Source organism: Drosophila mojavensis, unplaced genomic scaffold (assembly GCF_018153725.1).
Source record: "Drosophila mojavensis isolate 15081-1352.22 unplaced genomic scaffold, ASM1815372v1 contig_72, whole genome shotgun sequence".
Taxonomy (NCBI): Eukaryota; Metazoa; Arthropoda; class Insecta; order Diptera; family Drosophilidae; genus Drosophila; species Drosophila mojavensis.
Window position 1 is genome coordinate 1,425,648 of NW_025318897.1, and position 21,620 is coordinate 1,447,267.

At 39.7% G+C, this 21,620-nt stretch overlaps 2 protein-coding genes and 1 long non-coding RNA gene across 9 annotated transcripts in view; 1 reads left to right on the top strand and 2 right to left on the bottom strand.

Annotated features, from left to right (window-relative positions):
* The window catches only part of LOC6586963 (probable arginine--tRNA ligase, cytoplasmic), a 106,031-nt gene that overhangs the window by 17,050 nt on the left and 67,361 nt on the right, over positions 1-21,620 (bottom strand). The gene's annotated exons all lie outside the window — the stretch shown is intronic.
* LOC116804702 overlaps positions 1-21,620 on the top strand; it is a 43,600-nt gene that overhangs the window by 3,883 nt on the left and 18,097 nt on the right. The window contains exon 2 of one of the 2 annotated variants that reach the window (XM_044009359.1): positions 19,329-19,641. In XM_044009359.1, the coding sequence (XP_043865294.1) occupies positions 19,537-19,641 (105 nt within the window). In that variant the 5' untranslated portion in view covers positions 19,329-19,536. Of the gene's footprint in view, positions 1-18,694; positions 19,642-21,620 lie in introns of those variants that run through there. The other variant, XM_032733386.2, reaches the window with a different exon arrangement.
* LOC122757400 lies at positions 2,529-3,383 on the bottom strand. The gene is made up of 2 exons (XR_006357428.1): positions 3,162-3,383; positions 2,529-3,092 (listed from the first exon to the last, which is right to left on the bottom strand). It is a non-coding gene; the product is annotated as an uncharacterized LOC122757400 (long non-coding RNA).

Sequence of the window (21,620 nt, forward strand, 5' to 3'; positions counted from 1 at the left end):
GCTATATGTTATAGCTTGTCGGTATTGTTTCTTAATAGGCACTTCGGTACCAGCGGAACGTCTTTTTTCCAAGGCGGGTGCCACATTAACCGAAAAAAGGAACAGGTTAACAACAGAGCACCTTTCACAACTACTATTTCTTAACTCAATTTTAAATAAGTAAACATTTATATTCTTTACTGTTCTTGTTGCTATTGTTGCTTCTAAATGGAGTTCATAAAAAATAAATTAAGCGCATTCAAAAAAATCATTTAATCAATCGATTTTTCCATTTTTCCGCGATTAATTGCAATTAACTTTAAAGCACCTAAAATAAATCATATGATTAAATAATCGAACAATGATTTTTTTTTGCCATCACTAAGTTAAGTTATCGAAATCAGTGTTGCTCACTAGTGCTGTAACAGAAATTGTCTCTCTGATTTTCTGATGTTTCACATAGATTTGGAGTAAATTTAAAATGAAGCAAACTTCCCCTGAGGAGCGGAAACTCGCGATTTTTAGACTCATTCACGAAAGTGAAATGAGTATATTGGTTTTGTGCAATGTCCGTCTTGCTGTCCGTCCGTCTGTCCGTCTGTCCGTATGAACGCAATCTATTTCGGCGCTATTGAAGCTAGAGACTTGAAATTTGGAACACATACTCGTGTATATCTCCGATTTATAAAGTGTTAAAATTTTCCCGATCCGCCCACTAGGGGCGTGGCAAATCGGAAAATGCATTTTCCGATATACCAGAAATCATGTTTGTTGAAGAGCTAGAAAGCTGAAATTTGGTATGTAGGTCCGCGTCGACCACCCAAGATCACGAGCTATGGCGGATATATCTCCGCCCACTGGGGGCGTGGCAAATCGGATAAAACTGTGTCTCCTAAAGTTGTAAACTTAGAATGCTGAAATTTTGCATGTAAGCTGATGTTTTAATTCTATGAAGATAGGTGAAAAAATTATATATATACGCCCACTAGGGGCGTGGCAAAACATATAGTGATTTTTCGAATTTAGGCACTATTGATATTAGAGACCTGAAATTTTGTATATATACGCGGGTTGACCACCCACGTCCAACGAGCTATGGTAGATATATGTCCGCCCATAGGGGGCGTGGCAAACCGCAAAAGCTTATATCTCCTACAGTTTAAGAGCTAGAAGCTTCAAATTTGGATAGTTAAGTTACTGGTAGCCTCCTCTATCGATGACCTAAAAATAATTTGTACGCCTCTTTAGGCGCGTTGCATATCGAAAAATACCCTGTAATTTTCACATTTTTTGAGCGTAAGAATTCTAATTTTGCATTTAGGTAACCGGTTGCTCGTTCTAAGAACTGGATGAAATTGAGGAATCCACGGACACTAGGGGCGTGGCAATCGGCATTTACAGTGCCCGAATTGCGACATTTATATGCGTCAGCCATCTATTTATGTATATGTACTCATAAGTAGGCTTAATAGGCATTGATAGCGCGGAAGGAAACATTTTTATAAAATTAATAAAATACAAAAAAGCTAAAATAACAAAAATTTGCCATTTACAAAAAAGTGTTTTCCGCGGGATTTGAACTCGCACCCAACCCAAACAGCATGTTTGTCAAAATAGCTAAAATAAAGATCGTCGGCGCTTCAGCCTACAGCACCACCGCGTCGTTTCTATCAACAATAGTTAAAACGAAATCACATTGTTGTTATGACGCCACATAGCAAAGAAAAGCCAGTGTAGCGGCTGGAAATTAAAAAACAATGCAAAGACAAATCAATCGCAACGGGATTCTAAGAATATGCTAGAGCACGCATTTATGTGTACATACATACACACATACAAATGAATACGTGTATAAGGCTGGAATGCTTGATGCTATGCGTGCAGACTTACATATATACATATGTATGTATTTGCGTATATGTATTTGAGGGCTATTTAAGAAGAAACAAATTTAAACTTATAAAATTATTCGACTAAGAAAATGAAAAGTATTAAGTGCCATTCAGTCAAGCTCGCACCTTCCCAATAAAATATCTATTTTATAAAAAACGAAATGTATAGGAAAATCGCGCTGATCTGCTGCTAGCTTGAAGCCGGTATCCAATATATGGATATAAATATACATACATATATTATTAAAAGTAAAAATTGTATAAATTATATATGTATGTAAATTGAATGCAATGATGCAATGATCATAGCAATAGCTATCGATGATTTTCCAATTTTAATGGGATCATGCCCTGTTTTTTGTTTCGCACTAGACTTGAAAATTGCGCTATATACTCTGGTTGACAGCGTTTGGGCTGTGAATGAGTCTTCTGCAATCGGTATCGCCCGACTGCAACGTTCTTACTTGTTCATCATAATAATGGAAAAAGCTATGCAGAAATAGCAGATATACTTAACAGACCTCGAAGCACTATACAGTACATCATTAAAAGGAACAATAAGGATAATGCAGTTTTAAATAAAGTCCCAGCTCAATCAAATAGGAAGCTGGCAGAAACTGATGAAAGGTGGATAATACGCCAAATAAAAGACAATCCTTTCAAATCCGGCTCAAAAATAAAGAACGAGCCAAAAATATATTTACAAAAGGATATCAGTGATTCAACAGTTAGACGAGTACTTCGTAGCAACGGTTATCATGGCCGAATTTCTTTTTTCAGATGAGTCGAAATACAACAAGCACACTGTGTGAAGAAAGCCAAATAAAGAGATGGATGTAGCCAATTTGCGTCCAACTGTCAAACATGGCGGTGGAGTCGGTAATTTGGCTTTTATCGATGGAACTTTAAACCAATATGGAAATATAAACATCTTAACATCCTTAAGTCGAATTTACTACCAAGTGCCGAAAAATTCGGGATTCGGTCTACTTCTAAGCTCTATGCGGACAACGATCCCAAGCATACCTCCTTGAATGCCAAGACATGGGCGCTTTACAATTGTTCCAAAGTGATGGAAACTCCACCTCAGAGTCCCGAAATAATTGTCATCGAACATCCTTGGCATATCCTTGAGCAAAAAATTCGAAATCACAAAATTTCCAACAAGGATGATCTGAAGAAAGCTCTGTGTGAGGAGTGGAATAAAATTAGCGCTGAAACCTGCAAAAAGTTGGTTGATTCGATGCCAAAATATATTTATATTATATATATTTATAAATATTTATGTACCTATGCTGAAGTTTTCATATTTTTCTGAGTTTTGGAACATGATTTTTTTAGTCGGAAGTAAAAATTTTTGTGTGTACGATTTTCAGTGACGCAGACTGTATGTAGGATAGGATTGAGAAATCACTACACAGCATTGACAACTAAATGTATACCTGTGTTTATGCCTGGATATTGCGATTGATTTCTCTAAGGTAAGCTAATAGAAAATATTTTATTTTAGGAAGAGAGAGCTCTAAGGATAATACATGATAATATATATTAAAATTTACACATAGAACATGAAACGCACTATGCACAAAATAATCCGTAGTGCACACAGGTAAATGAAGCTGAGAAAAAGTTTATAAGTTATTTAGTTTTTTGGTACAATGTTTGATGAAGATTGCACCGAAGGTAAGTTCACTGAAATAGGCGTCGCGACGTGTCGATCTGTTACGATTTAGGAGTTTAAGTTCATGAACCACTACATGAGGTGGCCAGAAATTAGGATCACATAAAGTTTTAAAATATTCTACCGAAACATTGATCTTGAATGAAGAAATTCCTCGCGGGGTTGTGAAACTAAACTTCGATATAAAAACTTTTGCCAAAATCTTACTTGATATAAACGCAGATACTGCCTCACAGGTCGTATCAGATGAAAGCCTAGATAAGAACAGGTAAGAACGTTGCAGTCGGGCGTTACCGACTCTGGAATACTCATACACATCCCATCAGCAATTTGGTAGTTAAGTTCCGCTCTAATACTGTACTGTAAAATGCAGTTTTTCCTGATTTGACACGCCCCTACTGGGCGTACACTCCTCATTTTTTGTCAGTTTTTAGAACGAGATAACGGCACCCTAACTGCAAAGTTTGAATGCTTACCCTCAACAAATGTGAAAATTACAGGGTATATCTCGATATGCCACTCCTACAAAGAGGAGGTTACTGGTAACTTAACTATCTAAATTTGAAGCTTCTAGTTATTATAGTTAAGGATATATAGAATTTTGCGGTTTTCCACGCCCCCTGTGGGCGGACATATATTTGAAGTCTCTGGCATCAATAGTGTCCAAAATATAGCAGAATTTTAAAAATCACTAGATCTTCAGGTCCGATTTACCACACCCCTAGAAGCTGTAGACATAAAATTTTGTCTTTAGACTTTAACATTAGCTTTAGAATCATAACATTAGCTGACGTGCAAAATTTCATCGCTCTAGCTGTAAAACTCTTGGAGATACAGTTTTATCCGATTTTCCACGCCCTCAATGGGCGTAGATATATCCGCCATAGCTTGTGATCTGAAAATGCATTTTCCGATTTGCCACGCCCTTAGTGGGTGGATCGGGAAAATTTTAAATCGGAGATATACACGAGTATGTGTTCCATATTTCAAGTCTCTAGCTTCAATAGCGCCGAAATAGATTGCGTTCATACGGACAGACGGACAGACGGACGGACATCAAGACGGACATTGCATAAAACCAATATACTGATTCACTTTCGTGAATGAGTATAAAAACAATTCTAAAATATTAGCACTAACCACAGAGCACATATGTAGATCGGACACTTTTTTCGAGCGTTGCGTCCCACACAACTTCGTATTTGCTCGGCTCCTCACTTTTTGGGTTCGGGCTACGATAATATACTGTGACTTCGTATATTTACATACGTAGCCCGAACCCATCATTTCGCTTTATGCGCTCGACCGAGATGGTCTGCAACGTTCTTACGTTCTTACCTGTTCTTATTTCGGCTTTCATCTGATACGACCTGTGAGGCAGTATCTGCGTTTATATCAAGTAAGATTTCGGCAAAAGTTTTTATATCGAAGTTTAGTTTCGCAACCCCGCGAGGAATTTCTTCATTCAAGATCAATGTTTCGGTAGAATATTTTAAAACTTTATGTGATCCTAATTTCTGGCCACCTCATGTAGTGGTTCATGAACTTAAACTCCTAAATCGTAACAGATCGACACGTCGCGACGCCTATTTCAATGAACTTACCTTCGGTGCAATCTTCATCAAACATTGTACCAAAAAACTAAATAACTTATAAACTTTTTCTCAGCTTCATTTACCTGTGTGCACTACGGATCATTTTGTGCATAGTGCGTTTCATGTTCTATGTGTAAATTTTAATATATATTATCATGTATTATCCTTAGAGCTCTCTCTTCCTAAAATAAAATATTTTCTATTAGCTTACCTTAGAGAAATCAATCGCAATATCCAGGCATAAACACAGGTATACATTTAGTTGTCAATGCTGTGTAGTGATTTCTCAATCCTATCCTACATACAGTCTGCGTCACTGAAAATCGTACACACAAAAATTTTTACTTCCGACTAAAAAAATCATGTTCCAAAACTCAGAAAAATATGAAAACTTCAGCATAGGTACATAAATATTTATAAATATATATAATATAAATATATTTTGGCATCGAATCAACCAACTTTTTGCAGGTTTCAGCGCTAATTTTATTCCACTCCTCACACAGAGCTTTCTTCAGATCATCCTTGTTGGAAATTTTGTGATTTCGATTTTTTTGCTCAAGGATATGCCAAGGATGTTCGATGACAATTATTTCGGGACTCTGAGGTGGAGTTTCCATCACTTTGGAACAATTGTAAAGCGCCCATGTCTTGGCATTCAAGGAGGTATGCTTGGGATCGTTGTCCGCATAGAGCTTAGAAGTAGACCGAATCCCGAATTTTTCGGCACTTGGTAGTAAATTCGACTTAAGGATGTTAAGATGTTTATATTTCCATATTGGTTTAAAGTTCCATCGATAAAAGCCAAATTAGCGACTCCACCAGGGTGACCGAATATGGTATTTTAAATACTTTTTGGTATTTTATCAGCTCCGATTTTGCTCAAAAGTATTTTAATGGTATATAGGTATAAAACAAATAAATAGAAAACATGAGCAATAAGCAAAAATATAGAGCTGAGTGGGAGACTATGCCGGAAAATGAAAAATGGCTGGGAAGGAGCGCTAATAATATGGATGCGCACTGCAAAGCGTGCCAGACTAATATTTTAAGTAGGCTGGCGTCACTTAAGCAGCATGCGGCTACACAAAAACAAAGATTTAATAATTTAGCCCGTTTCTAATCCGTCGTGTGAACGCATATTCTCTCAAATTAATTTAATCAAAACGAAAAATCGAAACCGCTTTAAAAATGTAAATATATCACATATATTACATGTACAATAATCATTGCGCGAAAATGGGTGCAATAATTTTAAGCCCAGTGAACAAGTGTTATGTAAAGATTTCAACAAATTTAATTTAAGCTGCTCTGACGAAGAAGGCTAGTAAATATAATTAAATGATCTTAAGAGAAACTAGCAAGACTGAACAAAGAAGTTCCTTTACTATTTTATTTTAAGAAAATGTTACAAAATGAATTTTAAGCATTTAATTAATTTTAAGACTTTAAATATATATTGGAATATGGAATTGAATACGAATGCATATTGTTCTAGTTTTATGTTGGACTGAAATATTATTAATTTTTTAAAATGAAATAAACAACAAACATTTATATAATAAGTCAGTTATTATTTTATTATAATTTGAATTTCCAGACGATTTATTTGTTATGGTATTTATAGTGGTACTTTGTAAAATATGAAATAGTATTTTATAGTATACTAGCTGGCCCGGCAAACGTTGCATTGCCCTCTATGTTATTTCTAGGTAAAAAATTGTTGAAAGCTATGTTGTTCAGGTTGGGATACACTCTGATTAAGTTATTAATCGGATTTTCATTCAACACCTTGTGGTAAACGACATTCTTCGTTTTTTGGTCGGGTGCAAGAACAAATAATGCGGATGGTTTGCCAACACGTGAGCATGCCACGTACAATTGACCATGAGAAAAACACGCATTTTCTAGATTGAGGCCACAAATAGTCAAAGATTGGCCCTGTGACTTGTTGATCGTCATGGCGAAGGCAAGACGAAGCGGGAATTGAATTCGTTTAAATTCAAAGGGCATATCTGTTGAGATCATCGGAATCCTAGGAATAAGAACTTCCTCATCTTTAAATTTTCCTTTGAGTATCGACGCGTGAATCACATTGCTCATCAGTTTTCTTATCACCAAACGCGTTCCATTGCACAGTTTTGGTTGGTTTAAATCTTGGAGAATTGCTCTTTTCATAGCTGTGTTGATTTCTTGACGCCGGTCAAGTTGTTCTTCCATATTGCCCATAAAGTATATTTGCAAGAATTTGTGCTGTGCATCTTCAATAGGTTGCAATGATCCAATGCGATGGCCAATCTGGCCTTGAATCTTTAAATTCAAAGCCATAGTTATAGTTAGATTTACAAACACTTTTTACAGAAATCTAACAAACTACATTATTCCAAATTTTTTTTTTTTGACAGTCATAGAAAATAAAATTTGTAACGTAAATTACGGATTATATCCGTCTCCAATAATTTCCGCCCCAAATGAAGTCATTTGGAAACAGGCATTGTATTTTTGAGTGTTCGCTAGAAAATGTCGTGATTCTAGTGTTTCGCCATAAAGCAGGGAACTCAATGGCTCTGGTGGCGGGACCACTAATGGCAATGTCACTTTACCACTAAGGCAGCACAAACCGGGCGTTTCACCAGCAAACTTCAATGCGCCACAATGCTGGCAAACAACGTCCATTGGACCAATGCAAACTAAACGATTCAAGCTGTAATCAATGGTGCAATCATATCGAAACGCTGCTCGATTCAAATCAATCCTTGAACCATTTCTTATTGCCATTTCACGGGCTGCCTCTCTTTGAGAAGCACGAATTAAGGCCCTTCTTTGCTGGGTACTAACGCGGAGCCTTTCTCGGGCGATTTCTCGCTCTTCGTCAGATAATTGACTCGCGCTATTCCGCTGCCTAATTGCATTATGGGTCCGCCGGGAAAGATTAGATCTTCTAGGGCGCGGCATTTTTATTAATAGTAATACTGCCCTGGCACAAAACCATATAAAACAATCGAGAAATATAAATATAAATAATTTACACAAATTTATGTTTGAGACAAACAAATACCTGAACTTTCGAGATATTTAGCTTTTGTAAAAGTCCAAAAATACACTTTTTAATAATTAACTTTTTTTTTTTTTGGAATTTCGAATTTTGAATTTTTTATTTATTTTTGATTAGTCAGGTTTTAATCTTTTGATTTTTTTTTTAATTTTTGCAGATTTTTGATTTGAAATATTTATAAAGTTTATGTTGGGCTCAGCAATCATCGCTTCATTGTAATTAAGAGCGGCAGTTCATAGAATATGTTATCATGTAAGAGAATTTGTAACGGAGATCACGCTCTCCCTTTTGCGTTGTCTCTTTCACCCACGCACCGGCTCAGCTTAATCCGCCGGCTCGCGTACATTGTAATTAGTATGCAATTAACTCTTGTTTAGAGCAGATGCAGTGTTAGATTGACTATTACAAACATAGTAGCGGACAGCACGACAGCCTAGTCGCTTGCTCGCGTCTATCACATAAACTCTGTAAACTCAAATAATCGCTAATAAACTAATCACTAAGTAAATTCAATCGTTTAATAATTTAAAGCTATTCGAAAAATCTCGATAGCTCAACATTTGGTGACCCCGACGTGATCTCTTTTCGTTTCTTTACATATTTGCATATATATATTGACAGCATCACATACATACATACACCCGTGAACATAAGCAGTGTATATAGCGATTAGTTGCGTGCCGTTACTTTCGCCAGACACTCTTTCGTTCGGTCTGCAATACACTGGCGCCCGTAAAAGTAGTACACCTGCGAAAACTTCTGCAAATGACAATCTAATAAAGAATCAGCTAATTTCTGAACTATGTCTATGGTTAGTGACTGCGTGTTCTATAGCTTCAATCTATAAGTGATTAAGTTTGCATAAGCACAGTGTAATTACATGCTTGCCGTTATTCTTCGTTGACATTGCACTTTTTCGCCACGGCTGCGATACGAGCGCGTCCATAATAATCGTACCGGTGTGCAACAATTCATACGTGTATATTATTTGAGTACCATAATATAATTCTTTGCCAGTTTATTAAAGTTGCAAGTACTCTGCTCGACAAATACGACTTATTCCAAGTTTGTGTCTGCGCTATATATACATTTACTTACTCTTGCAATCGCGCTCGCACCAACGACTTTGAGCTCTATCGTGTTGCTCTTGCTGTACTCGTCATGGCGAATTTAGATGCTAGTGCAGTTGCTCCCGAAGATCGCGTGCGGTTTTATAAGCTCAAGGTACAGTCGGTGTTTGAACGCGTAAAAAAGCTACAATCCAAGGTCGATTCAGATGCTCTTGCCGATCACAGTGACAGCACTCTAAATGTTCTACTGGAGCATATCGACAAGCTAAGCCACTCCTTTAGCAAGGCCCATGAAAGTCTAGAGGAGCTCGACTTTACTGAGATGTCCAGCAATTTGCGCACTGACTTTGATGATTTAATAATGGTCATGCAGTCAACAATAATGTCCGAAGTGCAAAGTCGTACTGCTCAAGTGCATCATAGTTCCACGTTTAGTCGTCCAAGTGACCCTCCTCGCGCATCCGCTCCCAGATTGCAGGCTGCACCTGCGTTGCCGCCATTAAAGTTACCTACGTTCAGCGGTGGATATGCTAATTGGGCTGATTTCTACTCAATGTTTTCTACAATCATTGAAAGTCGGCCAGAAATCAGCAATATGGAAAGACTTCAGCACCTCCGGTCCTGCCTCGATGGCGCAGCGTTGGATACGGTTCGCTCTTTGGAAATTTCTAATGATAATTATACAATTGCCATAAATTTATTAAAGCAGAGATATGATAACCGACGTTTAATCTTCCAGGCCCACATCGTAAAGATCTTAGGTCTCAAAAGAGTAGAAAACGGATCCATAATCAAGCTGCGTGAGCTATCTGACAGCTTCAATGTCCATATGCGTGCGCTCAGTAGTCTGGGCACAACAGAGCAGATAGCCAGTGCCATGATTGCTCAGATACTGCTACAGAAGCTTGATGAGGCCTCACAAGCTAAATGGGAAGAGAAATTGGACAACTCAGAGACGGCTCTTCAGATACCCAGATATGAAGAAGTCTCCTCATTTCTTGAGCTTCGTTGCCGTACTTTGGAATCGATGAAATTTGCTCTTACAAACTATTCGTCAAGTAAGCCGATGAATTCTTGCAGTAAGGTTGCTACCAGTAGATCAGCATTTCTCGTAACCGGCCACAGTACTCACAGTTGCAATTTTTGTAATGATCTTGAGCACACAATCTACAAATGCCCAAGATTCGCAAACTTGTCTCCTAGTCTTCGCCTGAATGAGGTCCGAAAGGCTGGCTTATGTTTGAATTGTCTCAAGGGAGGTCATCAGTCGCGACAATGTGGCTCGCGCAGTTGTCGGGTCTGTGGAGTCAAGCATCATACGCTTCTTCATCTCGGCCACTCCAGCACATCGCAGGCAGCAATTCCGCCCCATCAACAATCTTCAACATCAAGAGTACAGACCATCCCTCAGCCCTCAGCACCAGCCACTACTCTCTTATCCAAGGATCGGCACAGCGATGTTGTGCTCCTGGCTACCGCAGTGGTTCTGGCAAGGAATCGGTTTGGCGAGCTTGTTCCTTGTCGTGCGCTTTTAGATTCAGGCTCTCAACTACATCTCATTACAGCCAGATTTGCGAATCTCCTGCAACTTAAGAGAACAAAATCGGTGGCATCTGTATGCGGCGTAGGCGACTCCAATGTTGCCATGGATGGCAGCAGCATTTGCCTCACTCTTCAAGCTCATGCATCTGAATATACAACTAGCATAACGGCTATGGTAGCTACAAATATAACTGGCAGGCAGCCCAGTTCTAATGTGAATACGAGCAATTGGAGCATACCGCAAAATATAGTGCTGGCAGATCCAGCTTTCCATAGGCCGCAACGAGTAGATCTGCTTATCGGAGCTAGCCTGTTTTATGATTTGCTCTGTGTGGGACAAATCAAGTTGATGCCTGGACTTCCATTGTTACAGAAGACTCGTCTTGGTTGGGTTGTATCAGGTGGCGAGGCTCGCAACCACAACTCCGTGCTAATAGCTTCAAAGACGCCTTTGGATCCGATTACAGACTCCTGTGCTGATATCAAGTTGGACAGTCTCGTTCGTCGCTTTTGGGAAGTTGAGCGCTGCAGCGATTCCATTGTAAAGTTCAGCAAGGAAGACTCAGACTGCGAAGCGCATTTTGCGAGGCATTACAATCGATTGGCTAGTGGCCAATATACAGTACGCCTGCCTGTTAAGCTTAGTTGTGAGCTTCTTGGAGATTCTTATGAGCAAGCGCGACATCGGTTTCTCAATTTGGAGAAGAAATTGAGTCGTTTGCCGCATATAAAGTCTCAATACTCAGCATTTCTGAAAGAGTATCTTGAACTTGGTCACATGTCACGCGTTCCTCTAAATTCATTCCATCTATGCAGATATTTTCTTCCTCATCACTGCGTTCTGAAGGATGATAGCACAACTACCAAGCTTCGCGTCGTCTTTGATGGATCTGCATCTACAACAACTGGGCATTCGTTGAATGACATTCTAATGTCAGGTCCCGTCATTCAGCCAAAATTAGTCGACATATTATTGCGCTTCCGATCTTATCCAGTTGCACTCACCGGCGATATTTGCAAAATGTATCGTTGCGTGAAAGTACCTGAGCCGGACAGCTATCTACAATGCATTTTATGGAGGAATTCGCCAGATGATGAGTTGGAAGTTTTCAGGCTTGATACGGTAACATATGGAACAAAACCAGCGTCATTTTTGTCTGTGCGCGCCATGCATCAGCTTGCCGTAGATGAAAGGAACGCATTCCCAGTCGGGTCCGACGTACTGCTTCGCGATTTCTATGTTGATGATTTGATTAGTGGAGGAAATTCAGTCGAAGAAGCAAGACTTGTTATGCAAGAGACAGCTGGAATCTTGGCATGTGGGAAGTTTAAATTGAGGAAGTGGTGTTCAAGCCATCCCATGGTACTGGACGGCGTAACAGACTGCGACAAGGAATCGCTCATTAGGTTCAATGATGGCAGCGACATTACAAAGACACTTGGCCTTGCATGGGATCCGGCATCTGATCAACTTCTTTTCTCATATCTAGCTCTGAATTCAGCCTCTAAGCCCTCCAGGCGCTCTGTTCTCTCGTCTATTGCTAGGTTTTATGATCCCCTCGGCCTGGTCGGCCCAGTAATAACGAAAGCTAAAATCTTCTTGCAACAACTCTGGAGGCATAAACTTGATTGGGATGAGAGTCTCCCGTCTGCATGTCACACTGCATGGCTAGACATTTGCAGCAACTTTGGCAATGGTCTTAGTAGTGCATTTCCCAGGCTATCATTAATACCAGGATCGAAGGTTGAGGTCCATGGATTCTGCGATGCCAGCATCGAGGCATACGGAGCTTGCATTTATATTGTATCCAGAGGTCAGCATACCATCAGCAGGTTGCTTTGCTCTAAGTCTCGAGTTGCGCCTCTAAAAACGCTCACGGTTCCCAAGCTGGAACTATGCGGGGCAGAGTTGCTTGCGCGTCTAATGAATGAAGTGGCTCGCTTAGGCATTTTCGCAGGCGAGTTTCATTGTTGGTCTGACTCTACTGTTGCGCTTTCTTGGATCAATGACGAGCCCGGACGATTTAACGTTTTTGTTTCAAATCGCATCGCCACGATACAAGATCTCACATCAGCAATGGAATGGCACTATATACCTACAACACTGAATCCCGCGGATATATTATCTCGGGGTGCATTGCCCTCGGATTTAAATGCATCATTACATTGGTTCAACGGTCCAGGTTTCCTCTGTAAGCCCAGATCTCAGTGGCCAGTATCAGCACTTCCAGAAAGAACTTCAATTGAGCGTCGAAGAACTGTGCTTCTTGTAAAGGACGCAGTCCATGATGTCTCTATGGACTGCAAGTTTGTGAATTCTTTCGGCCGCTTGCAGCGTACGTTTGCATACGTATCAAAGTTTATTAAAAAAAGTCATGGTCCAGGAATAACCCTAGCAGACATCCGGAACGGCACTCATATACTGTTAAGAATGATTCAACGAACACATCTCTCAGACGACATAAATGCTCTTCGAAATAAAGGAATGGTTCCGTCATCCAGCAGTCTAGCCTCGCTGTCACCGTTCCTTGATGAGATTGGGCTGCTACGTGTCGATGGTCGTCTCAAAAACTCAACTTTAAATTTCGATAGTCGCCATCCAATTATTTTGCCCAAAGTTCATCCAGTAACTAGAGCCATCATAATGCATTTCCATCAGCGAAACTTGCACGCTGGTCCCCGAGCAGTGCTAGCGTTGGTTCGTTCCCAATATTGGCCAATTGGAGGTAGAAAAACTGTAGCCAGTGTAATTCAGAGATGCGTAATTTGCTTTCGTGCAAGGCCTCGACTCGTTGAACACATAATGGCAGATCTACCCAAGGATCGAGTCGACGGCTATCGGGTCTTTGGAGTGACTGGAGTCGACTTTTGCGGACCCTTCTTTTACAAGCCTGAGTCACGAAACAAGGCGCCTGTGAAATGCTACGTTTGTGTGTTTATTTGTTTTGCTACGAAGGCTATTTGGTTGGAGTTAGTCAAGGATTTAACTACCGCGGCATTTTTGCATGCACTTCAACGTTTCATATGCACCAGAGGAAAGCCAAGTCAAATCTGGTCGGATAACGCCACAAACTTTCTTGGTGCCCGCAATCAGCTTCAGGAGTTGAAGCGTCTATTTCTGTCAGACACCCACCAGAAGGCTGTGAAGGATTTCTGTTTGGCAGACTCAATCGAATGGCATTTCATCCCTCCACGATCACCTCACTTTGGTGGCTTGTGGGAGGCTGCAGTGAAGACAGCGAAGCATCATTTTTACCGATGTGTTGGGTCCTCCGTCCTAACTTACGATGAGCTTCGCACACTGGTTTGCAACATCGCTGCTGTCGTTAATTCACGCCCTTTAGTTTCGATTTCAGAGCACCCATCAGACATAGACGTGTTGACTCCTGCGCATTTCCTCAACGGTGGCCCTCCTTCGTCTTTCAGTGAGCCAAACCTAACCGGGCTCAATTTTAATCGTTTGGATGCTTGGCAGCGCGTAAGCTATCTCCAGCAGGTGTTCTGGACTCGTTGGCGGGACGAATATCTCAACTTGTTACAACAGCGAGCGAAATGGAGAACCTCTAAACCTGGCTTGGCTGTTGGCAACATAGTTCTTGTGAAGGATGAGAATCTACCTTCACTTAAGTGGCCACTAGCCAGAATAATCGAACTTATCCCTGGAAGTGATGGCGTTGCACGGGTAGCCCTACTAAAAACAGAAGCTGGCGAGATAAGAAGAGCTACAAATAAGCTGTGCTTGCTGCCCCTTAAGGATTCTGTTGAAGACTAAGTCTTCAACGGGGGGAGGATGTTGGGCTCAGCAATCATCGCTTCATTGTAATTAAGAGCGGCAGTTCATAGAATATGTTATCATGTAAGAGAATTTGTAACGGAGATCACGCTCTCCCTTTTGCGTTGTCTCTTTCACCCACGCACCGGCTCAGCTTAATCCGCCGGCTCGCGTACATTGTAATTAGTATGCAATTAACTCTTGTTTAGAGCAGATGCAGTGTTAGATTGACTATTACAAACATAGTAGCGGACAGCACGACAGCCTAGTCGCTTGCTCGCGTCTATCACATAAACTCTGTAAACTCAAATAATCGCTAATAAACTAATCACTAAGTAAATTCAATCGTTTAATAATTTAAAGCTATTCGAAAAATCTCGATAGCTCAACAGTTTAAAAGTCCAAAAATATAAAAAGCCAAAAATACACTTTTTAATAATGAACTTTTTTTTTTTTTTAATTTCGAATTTTGAATTTTTTATTTATTTTTTGAACAGTCAGGTTTTAATCTTTTGATTTTTTTGAATTTTTGCAGATTTTTGATTTGAAATATTTTTCTTTTTGATTTGGAAAAATTTTTTTTTTTTTGTTTATTTATTTTTCTTTTATTTGAATAGTCTTTTTTTTTTTTTTTTTTTTTTTTTTTTTAATAGTTTTTTTTTTTTTTTTTTTTTTTTGTTGAATAGTCTTTTTTTTTTTTTTTTTGTTGAATAGTCAGGTCTGCTCGAGGCTGTGCCGTAGACTGACTGACTACATTTGTTTATTTTTCTTCTATACAGGACCGAAACTGTCACTGTTGTCAAGGCTACTGAGTATAAATGGAAATTTGAATCTTTAGGGAAAAAACCGCGTTTTTCAAGTATTCGTCAAATTTGTTCAGTATTTTAAAGATCTACTGATCCGCCTCGTGGCGGAGACAAATCCAACAAATCAAAAACCATGAAAATTGGTGCAGCAGATCTCGAGTTATAAGTGCTAATACACTTTTACACAACTCTCTTTTATATATATAGATTTTTGAGACCAAATTGGTATTTTTCGTTTGGTCCGGCGCGGTCACCCTGGACTCCACTTGACCCACCGCCATTTTTGACAGTTGGACGCAAATTGGCTACATCCATCTCTTTATTTGGCTTTCTCCACACAGTGTGCTTGTTGTATTTCGACTCATCTGAAAAAATATCGTCATACCAAAACTTCTTCGACTTAGATTTGTACTCCTTACCAAAGTGTAGGCGCTTCTGCCGGTTTCTCTTATTTATGTATGGCTTGTTGCTAGCAATTCGGCCATGATAACCGTTGCTACGAAGTACTCGTCTAACTGTTGAATCACTGATGTCCTTTTGTAAATATATTTTTGGCTCGTTCTTTATTTTTGAGCCGGATTTGAAAGGATTGTCGTTTATTTGGCGTATTATCCACCTTTCATCAGTTTCTGCCAGCTTCCTATTTGATTGAGCTGGGACTTTATTCAAAACTGCATTATCCTTATTGTTCCTTTTAATGATGTACTGTATAGTGCTTCGAGGTCTGTTAAGTATATCTGCTACTTCTGCATAGCTTTTTCCATTATTATGATGAAAAATCGCGAGTTTCCGCTCCTCAGGGGAAGTTTGCTTCATTTTAAATTAAATTTACTCCAAATCTATGTGAAACATCAGAAAATCAGAGAGAACAATTTCTGTTACAGTTTCAGCAACTTTCAATTGCAAAAGTTCTGTGCATCCCCGAAATTTAGGCGCAATAATCAGCTGTACGATTTTCAGTGACACCATATTTTCGGCTCCTCACTTTAGGTTCGGGCTACGAAAATATATGAAAGCACAGTCATTTCGCTTTATGCGCTCGACCGAGATGGTCAAATATTGAAAAAATGAAGCCACTACGCTCAATTTTTTCTTGCTCTCTCTCTCTCTCTCTCTCTCTCTCTGCTCTCTGCTCTCTCAAACATGTATGTATATGTATGTATGCATGTGAGCACAAGCAGCAGCTCACGAAAATTGAAATTTCGTCGCAGCAAGAACCCATGCATTCCCTTCTTAGTGAAGAGTATTCCGAACTTTTCAAGCCGTTTGCCATGCTCGTGCAAAATGTTTGCGTTTTCGTTATTACTTGTGGGAAGGGTATGAAAGCGTTGGTGCGCATAAAGAAAATGTTTTCGCGATGAGCATGCACACACACACACTTGCACACTTAGTACATGTATAACCAAATGTATGACAGTGTGCGAAGCTCTTGCTGCCTGTTGTACACATAAATAATACACTTTCGCAACGAGCGCGATGCACACACACATTAATAATATGGGCTTTTGCCTGCGTGCGTCGCGAAACTCAATTCTCTCTCAATACGTTCGTCAAATGTCCGTTGTAGTCACGTTTTATATGTATTTGCCACTATGTATGTGTTAGTGTGGGAAACGATTCTTAGTAAAAATTTCTAACTGCCTGTGGTATATTGTAAATGTGTATGTTCATAATACGTGAACATTGGCGTGTGCCTGCCACGGGCTTTTAATTGTGCGAGCGATTTCGAATTAAATCTGCAAAGGGGAGTGTTGAACGACCTTTTATTATCACTTCAGTGTTTTCTATTGTTAATCGTGACAAAATTTATATAGTTTTTTTTTTTTTTAAACTATGGCTGAAACAAGTTTTATAAAAAAATCAACCGTTGGTGTCAAAAAATATTCACAGAAAAATGGCGGGAAATGCATTATTGAAACGTGTGGCGCGAGTTATAGGAACAGTTCCATTAATTTTCCGGTTAGCTTATTTGCGTTTCCGTCTAAAGAATTTTATTTAAACAAGTGGATTATAGCACGCAATTTACCTAATAATTTCGACCGGAAAAGGGCTAGAATATGCAACAGGCATTTTGAACGAAAATATATTGGCAAACGTTATTTCAGAGACAATGCAGTTCCAAATTTACATTTGGGCAATTCAAATTTGATTTCAAATAATAATGCTGGCGTAAGGGATGACATTTATTTATTAGACATACAGGAGGAAGATATTACTCCTTAAAGCTATCAAAAGAAATGCTTAAATAAAGTAGTGGATGAGCAACATTCAAACTCAAAGTGACGGGGAAGAAAATTTGGAGAATTTTCTGAGCTTTGACAATAGTTTAAAAAATCGATTGTGGCAAGATTTAAGCACTGGTAGGTCTTCTTTTTGTTCAAATTTTTTAAAAAGTTAGCAAAATGAGGTATATTATCGTAAAAAATATTATGAAATGAAAGCAGTATTCCCACAAATAATAACGAAAACGCAAATATTTTGTACGAGCTTGGTAAACGGTTTGAAGAGTTCGGAATACTCTTCACACGTAAGGGAAGAAACGGAGGTCTTACGCGACGAAATTTCAATTTTCGTTAGCTGCTGCTTGTGCTCACATGCATACATACGTATACATATTTGAGAGAGCAGAGAGCAGAGAGAGAGAGAGCAAGAAAAAATTGAGAATAGTGGCTTCTTTTATTCAACATTTGACCATCTCGGTTGAGCGCATGAAGCGGAATGACTGTGCTTTCGCATTTGTGCAAGATAGTGCATTCAAATTAACAATTTCATTGTGACACAACTTTGTGAAACATTAACATCTCGTTCGAACTGCATATAGCAGTGTACGCAATTTTGCGTGCATTATCTTGAGTTTTTTACATCCTTTTTAATTGTTGCTTCGTTCGTCGCGGTTGGCGCCTTCTCAGTAGCATCTGCATAGAAAGCGCGCAAGCCCAAAAAAAACTGTGTCAATCGTAGAAGACACACACATACATAAATCAAAGCTCAGATAATTTGCATGCAGTCGCTTTGCATTGTGATTATCTTTATAATTTTTCCCTTTCGCCCGTTGATCATCGTTTTTGGCGCTTTTTGTGCAGCGTCTCCACAGCTATTCCGAAAATAGCTGTGTCGAGCACACACTTACAAACATACATACGTACAGTGGGCTTGCATATAAAATGTGCAGCTAAATTATATGTGCATAAGTGGGACTATTGGTTTGTACCTTAACTTTGTAATTGCTAAGTACTTTTTCAAAAGTGAACATAATTGACTAAATTTGTGACTAAAATAAATAAAATGAATAACTTAGAATCGAGTGCTAATCAAGTGCCTGCATCTCAGGTCACTTATTTAAAGCTTAAAACGAAAGCGCTTTTCGATAGACTTGAAAATCGATATGCCGAATTGGACGTGGATACATTAAGTCATATGGTTTTGTGTGAGTTACGTGTGCTCTTGGACTCTGTCACCAATCTATGTATGTAGATTCAAATTTCGATGCGGTTCTCACTAGCTTAGAGGGATCGGATTTCGAGTCCATATCTAGTGATTTATCTGCTAAATTTGAAGCAATTCTACTGAAATTTAAGGCCTTGCTTCAGCGCGAACTGGAAGGTCGGTCAAATCAACAACTTTCTTCGACGCTTAATACAAGTATTACAAATACGTATCCCGCGCTCGTTATGGCAAATCGGTCCCGTTTGCCGCAGCTGGAATTGCCAAAATTTAGTGGAACATATACTGAGTGGGAAAACATTTCTCTATGTTCAAATCGATAATAGATGCTGACTCTAATCTCAGCCCTATTGAGAAGTTCCAACATCTTCGATCCTGCTAAAGTGGTGCTGCGTTAGACACCATCAGCTCATTAGAAATAAAGAAGGCTAACATATCGTCGTTCTGGATATTCTTCAACGTCGATTTGATAATAAAAGTTTTATTTTACAGGCACGCATCAGAGCGATATTTGGGCTTGAGAAGGCAGATGCATCTGTGGGCAGGCTGAGGCAGCTGGCGGATAAAGTCACATCTCAAATTCGTGCTATGGATTCTCTTGCATCGCGGGAAGAAGTTGCTGATTGTATCATCGTGTAAACAGTGTTGCAGAAATTGGATAAGTACACTCAGGCCAAATGGGAGGAATGCTCATCGGCTAATGAGTTACCATCGTGGGCCAAGTTGTCAACGTTCTTGCAAGAGCGGTGTCGAATGCTTGAAGATGTGGATCACGTTTGGCAGGATGGTCAGATCCTGGAAGATCGTGAGTACGCATTTAAGAAAATCATTTGTTGCTTCCAAGACTCCCTGTCGTTGTGTATTTTACAAAGACACGAGCCACATGATATTTCAATGTAAGCGCTTTGAGCAATTGCCTCCCATTGCACGACATAGGGAGGTCGAGAGACTCGCTCTGTGCCTAAATTGCCTAAGACAGGCACATCAGTTGTAAGATTGCAAATCTAGTACCTGCCGCACTTGTCAATCGAAGCACCATATCTTATTGCATTACAATCAGTCTTCAGTAGCTACATCCAACACTGTCCAACAAACAAATGCTATACATCCCTCTGCCATGGTTGCAATATCACATTCTTTGCCTCAAGCTCATATATCGCCTCATTCGTCTGATGTTGTGCTTCTAGCCACTGCTATAATCCTTGTTAAGAACCGAGCTGGAACATTCGTTCCGTGTCGTCTACTCTTAGGCTGATGTCAAAGTGGCCGCGATAAGCAAAGCGATGCCATAAGCGAGAATTATCGTAGCGATTTGCAAAGCGATGGCATGTCAGAGTGAAAGAGAGAAATCTTGCTTGAATTGCCAAAAAGAATATGTTTCACCTACTAACCAATGGTTATTTGAGCTCAGCACGCAATGGAAACAAACGTATAAGAAAAGCTTTATTACGCGATAAAGCGAGAAAGCATTTCAGAAATGATTTCTCGCAACTCGCTTTACTTGTCCCTTTGGCGCTCTTCTCGCTTCGCTTGCACTCTGACATGTTTTAAGCGATTACATGTAAATCTGCATGTAGAGCTTTCTCGCTTATTGTCGCTCCATATTATCGCATCGCTTATCGCTCGGTTGGATCATATCAGGTGACGGGCAATCGGCCCCCAAAGCTCGTTGTTCATCGCAACTCAAAGAGCTTCAGATGATACCAATCAAATCGGCTTGATGATTTGGTTCGTCAGTTTTGGGAAGGTAACAACAGAGGAGCTCCATTGTCACCAATGCATTTCATCGCAACTCATCGTCGATTTTCATCAGAGGAATATTTAGTCTGCTTGCCAAAAAAGCAAGGCGTCGAATCTTTGGGCGACTCTTATTTGCAGGCCAAACGATGGCTCCTTAATTTGGAGCGTAAGTGTGCTCGAAAACATGTTCTGAAGGAGAAATACTCTGCATTTATTTAAGAATATATTACTCTAAACTGCATGTCACTGGTGCCCAGCGCAGAGATCTCCAAATGCAAATACTTCTTGCCTCATCATTGTGTATACCAAGAAGAGAGTTCGACAACAAAGCTGAGAGTTGTATTCGACGGCTCAGCTGTTACCACATCTGGGCTTTCATTAAATGATGTTCTTATGTCAGAACCGACTATTCAAGCGACATTGTTTCACACAGTCGTTCGTTTTCGCATATTTGCCATTGCACTTACAGATTACATTAGTAAAATCTATACGTGTGTGAAGGTTTCAGAGCCTGATTCCAAGCTTCAGTGCATCTTATGGCAAAACTCATCAAACGACGATATTCAGGCCTTCTAATTGAATATAGTCACTTATGGAACTCTCGGACTTATCTGGGAGCCTCGAAAGGATAGCTTTGTATTCACTTTCGAAAATTAGTATTGGCAAACACACATAATGATCAGTTCTATCAACCATTGCGCGATGCTTGATTGGACCAATATTAACTAGGGCCAAAATCATTCTGCAACGCATGTGGAGAGACATGCTGCAATGGGATGAGAGCCTACCACAATTTTTGGAAACGATTGGAGCGAATTTTGTAAGGACTTTCATCAAGTGAGTAGTGCAACATTTTCTCGTTATGTACTCCAACTTAAAGCAAAAGTCGAATTTGCATACCCTCTGCGATGCTAGCCTGCAGGCCTATGGCTCTTGTGTTTATGTTCGGTCATCGAAGAAGAATGCTGTGAAAGTGCAGCTACTCTGTTCCAAGGCTAGAGTCGCCCCACTAAAGACCCTCACTGTGCCTAAGCTTGAGTTATG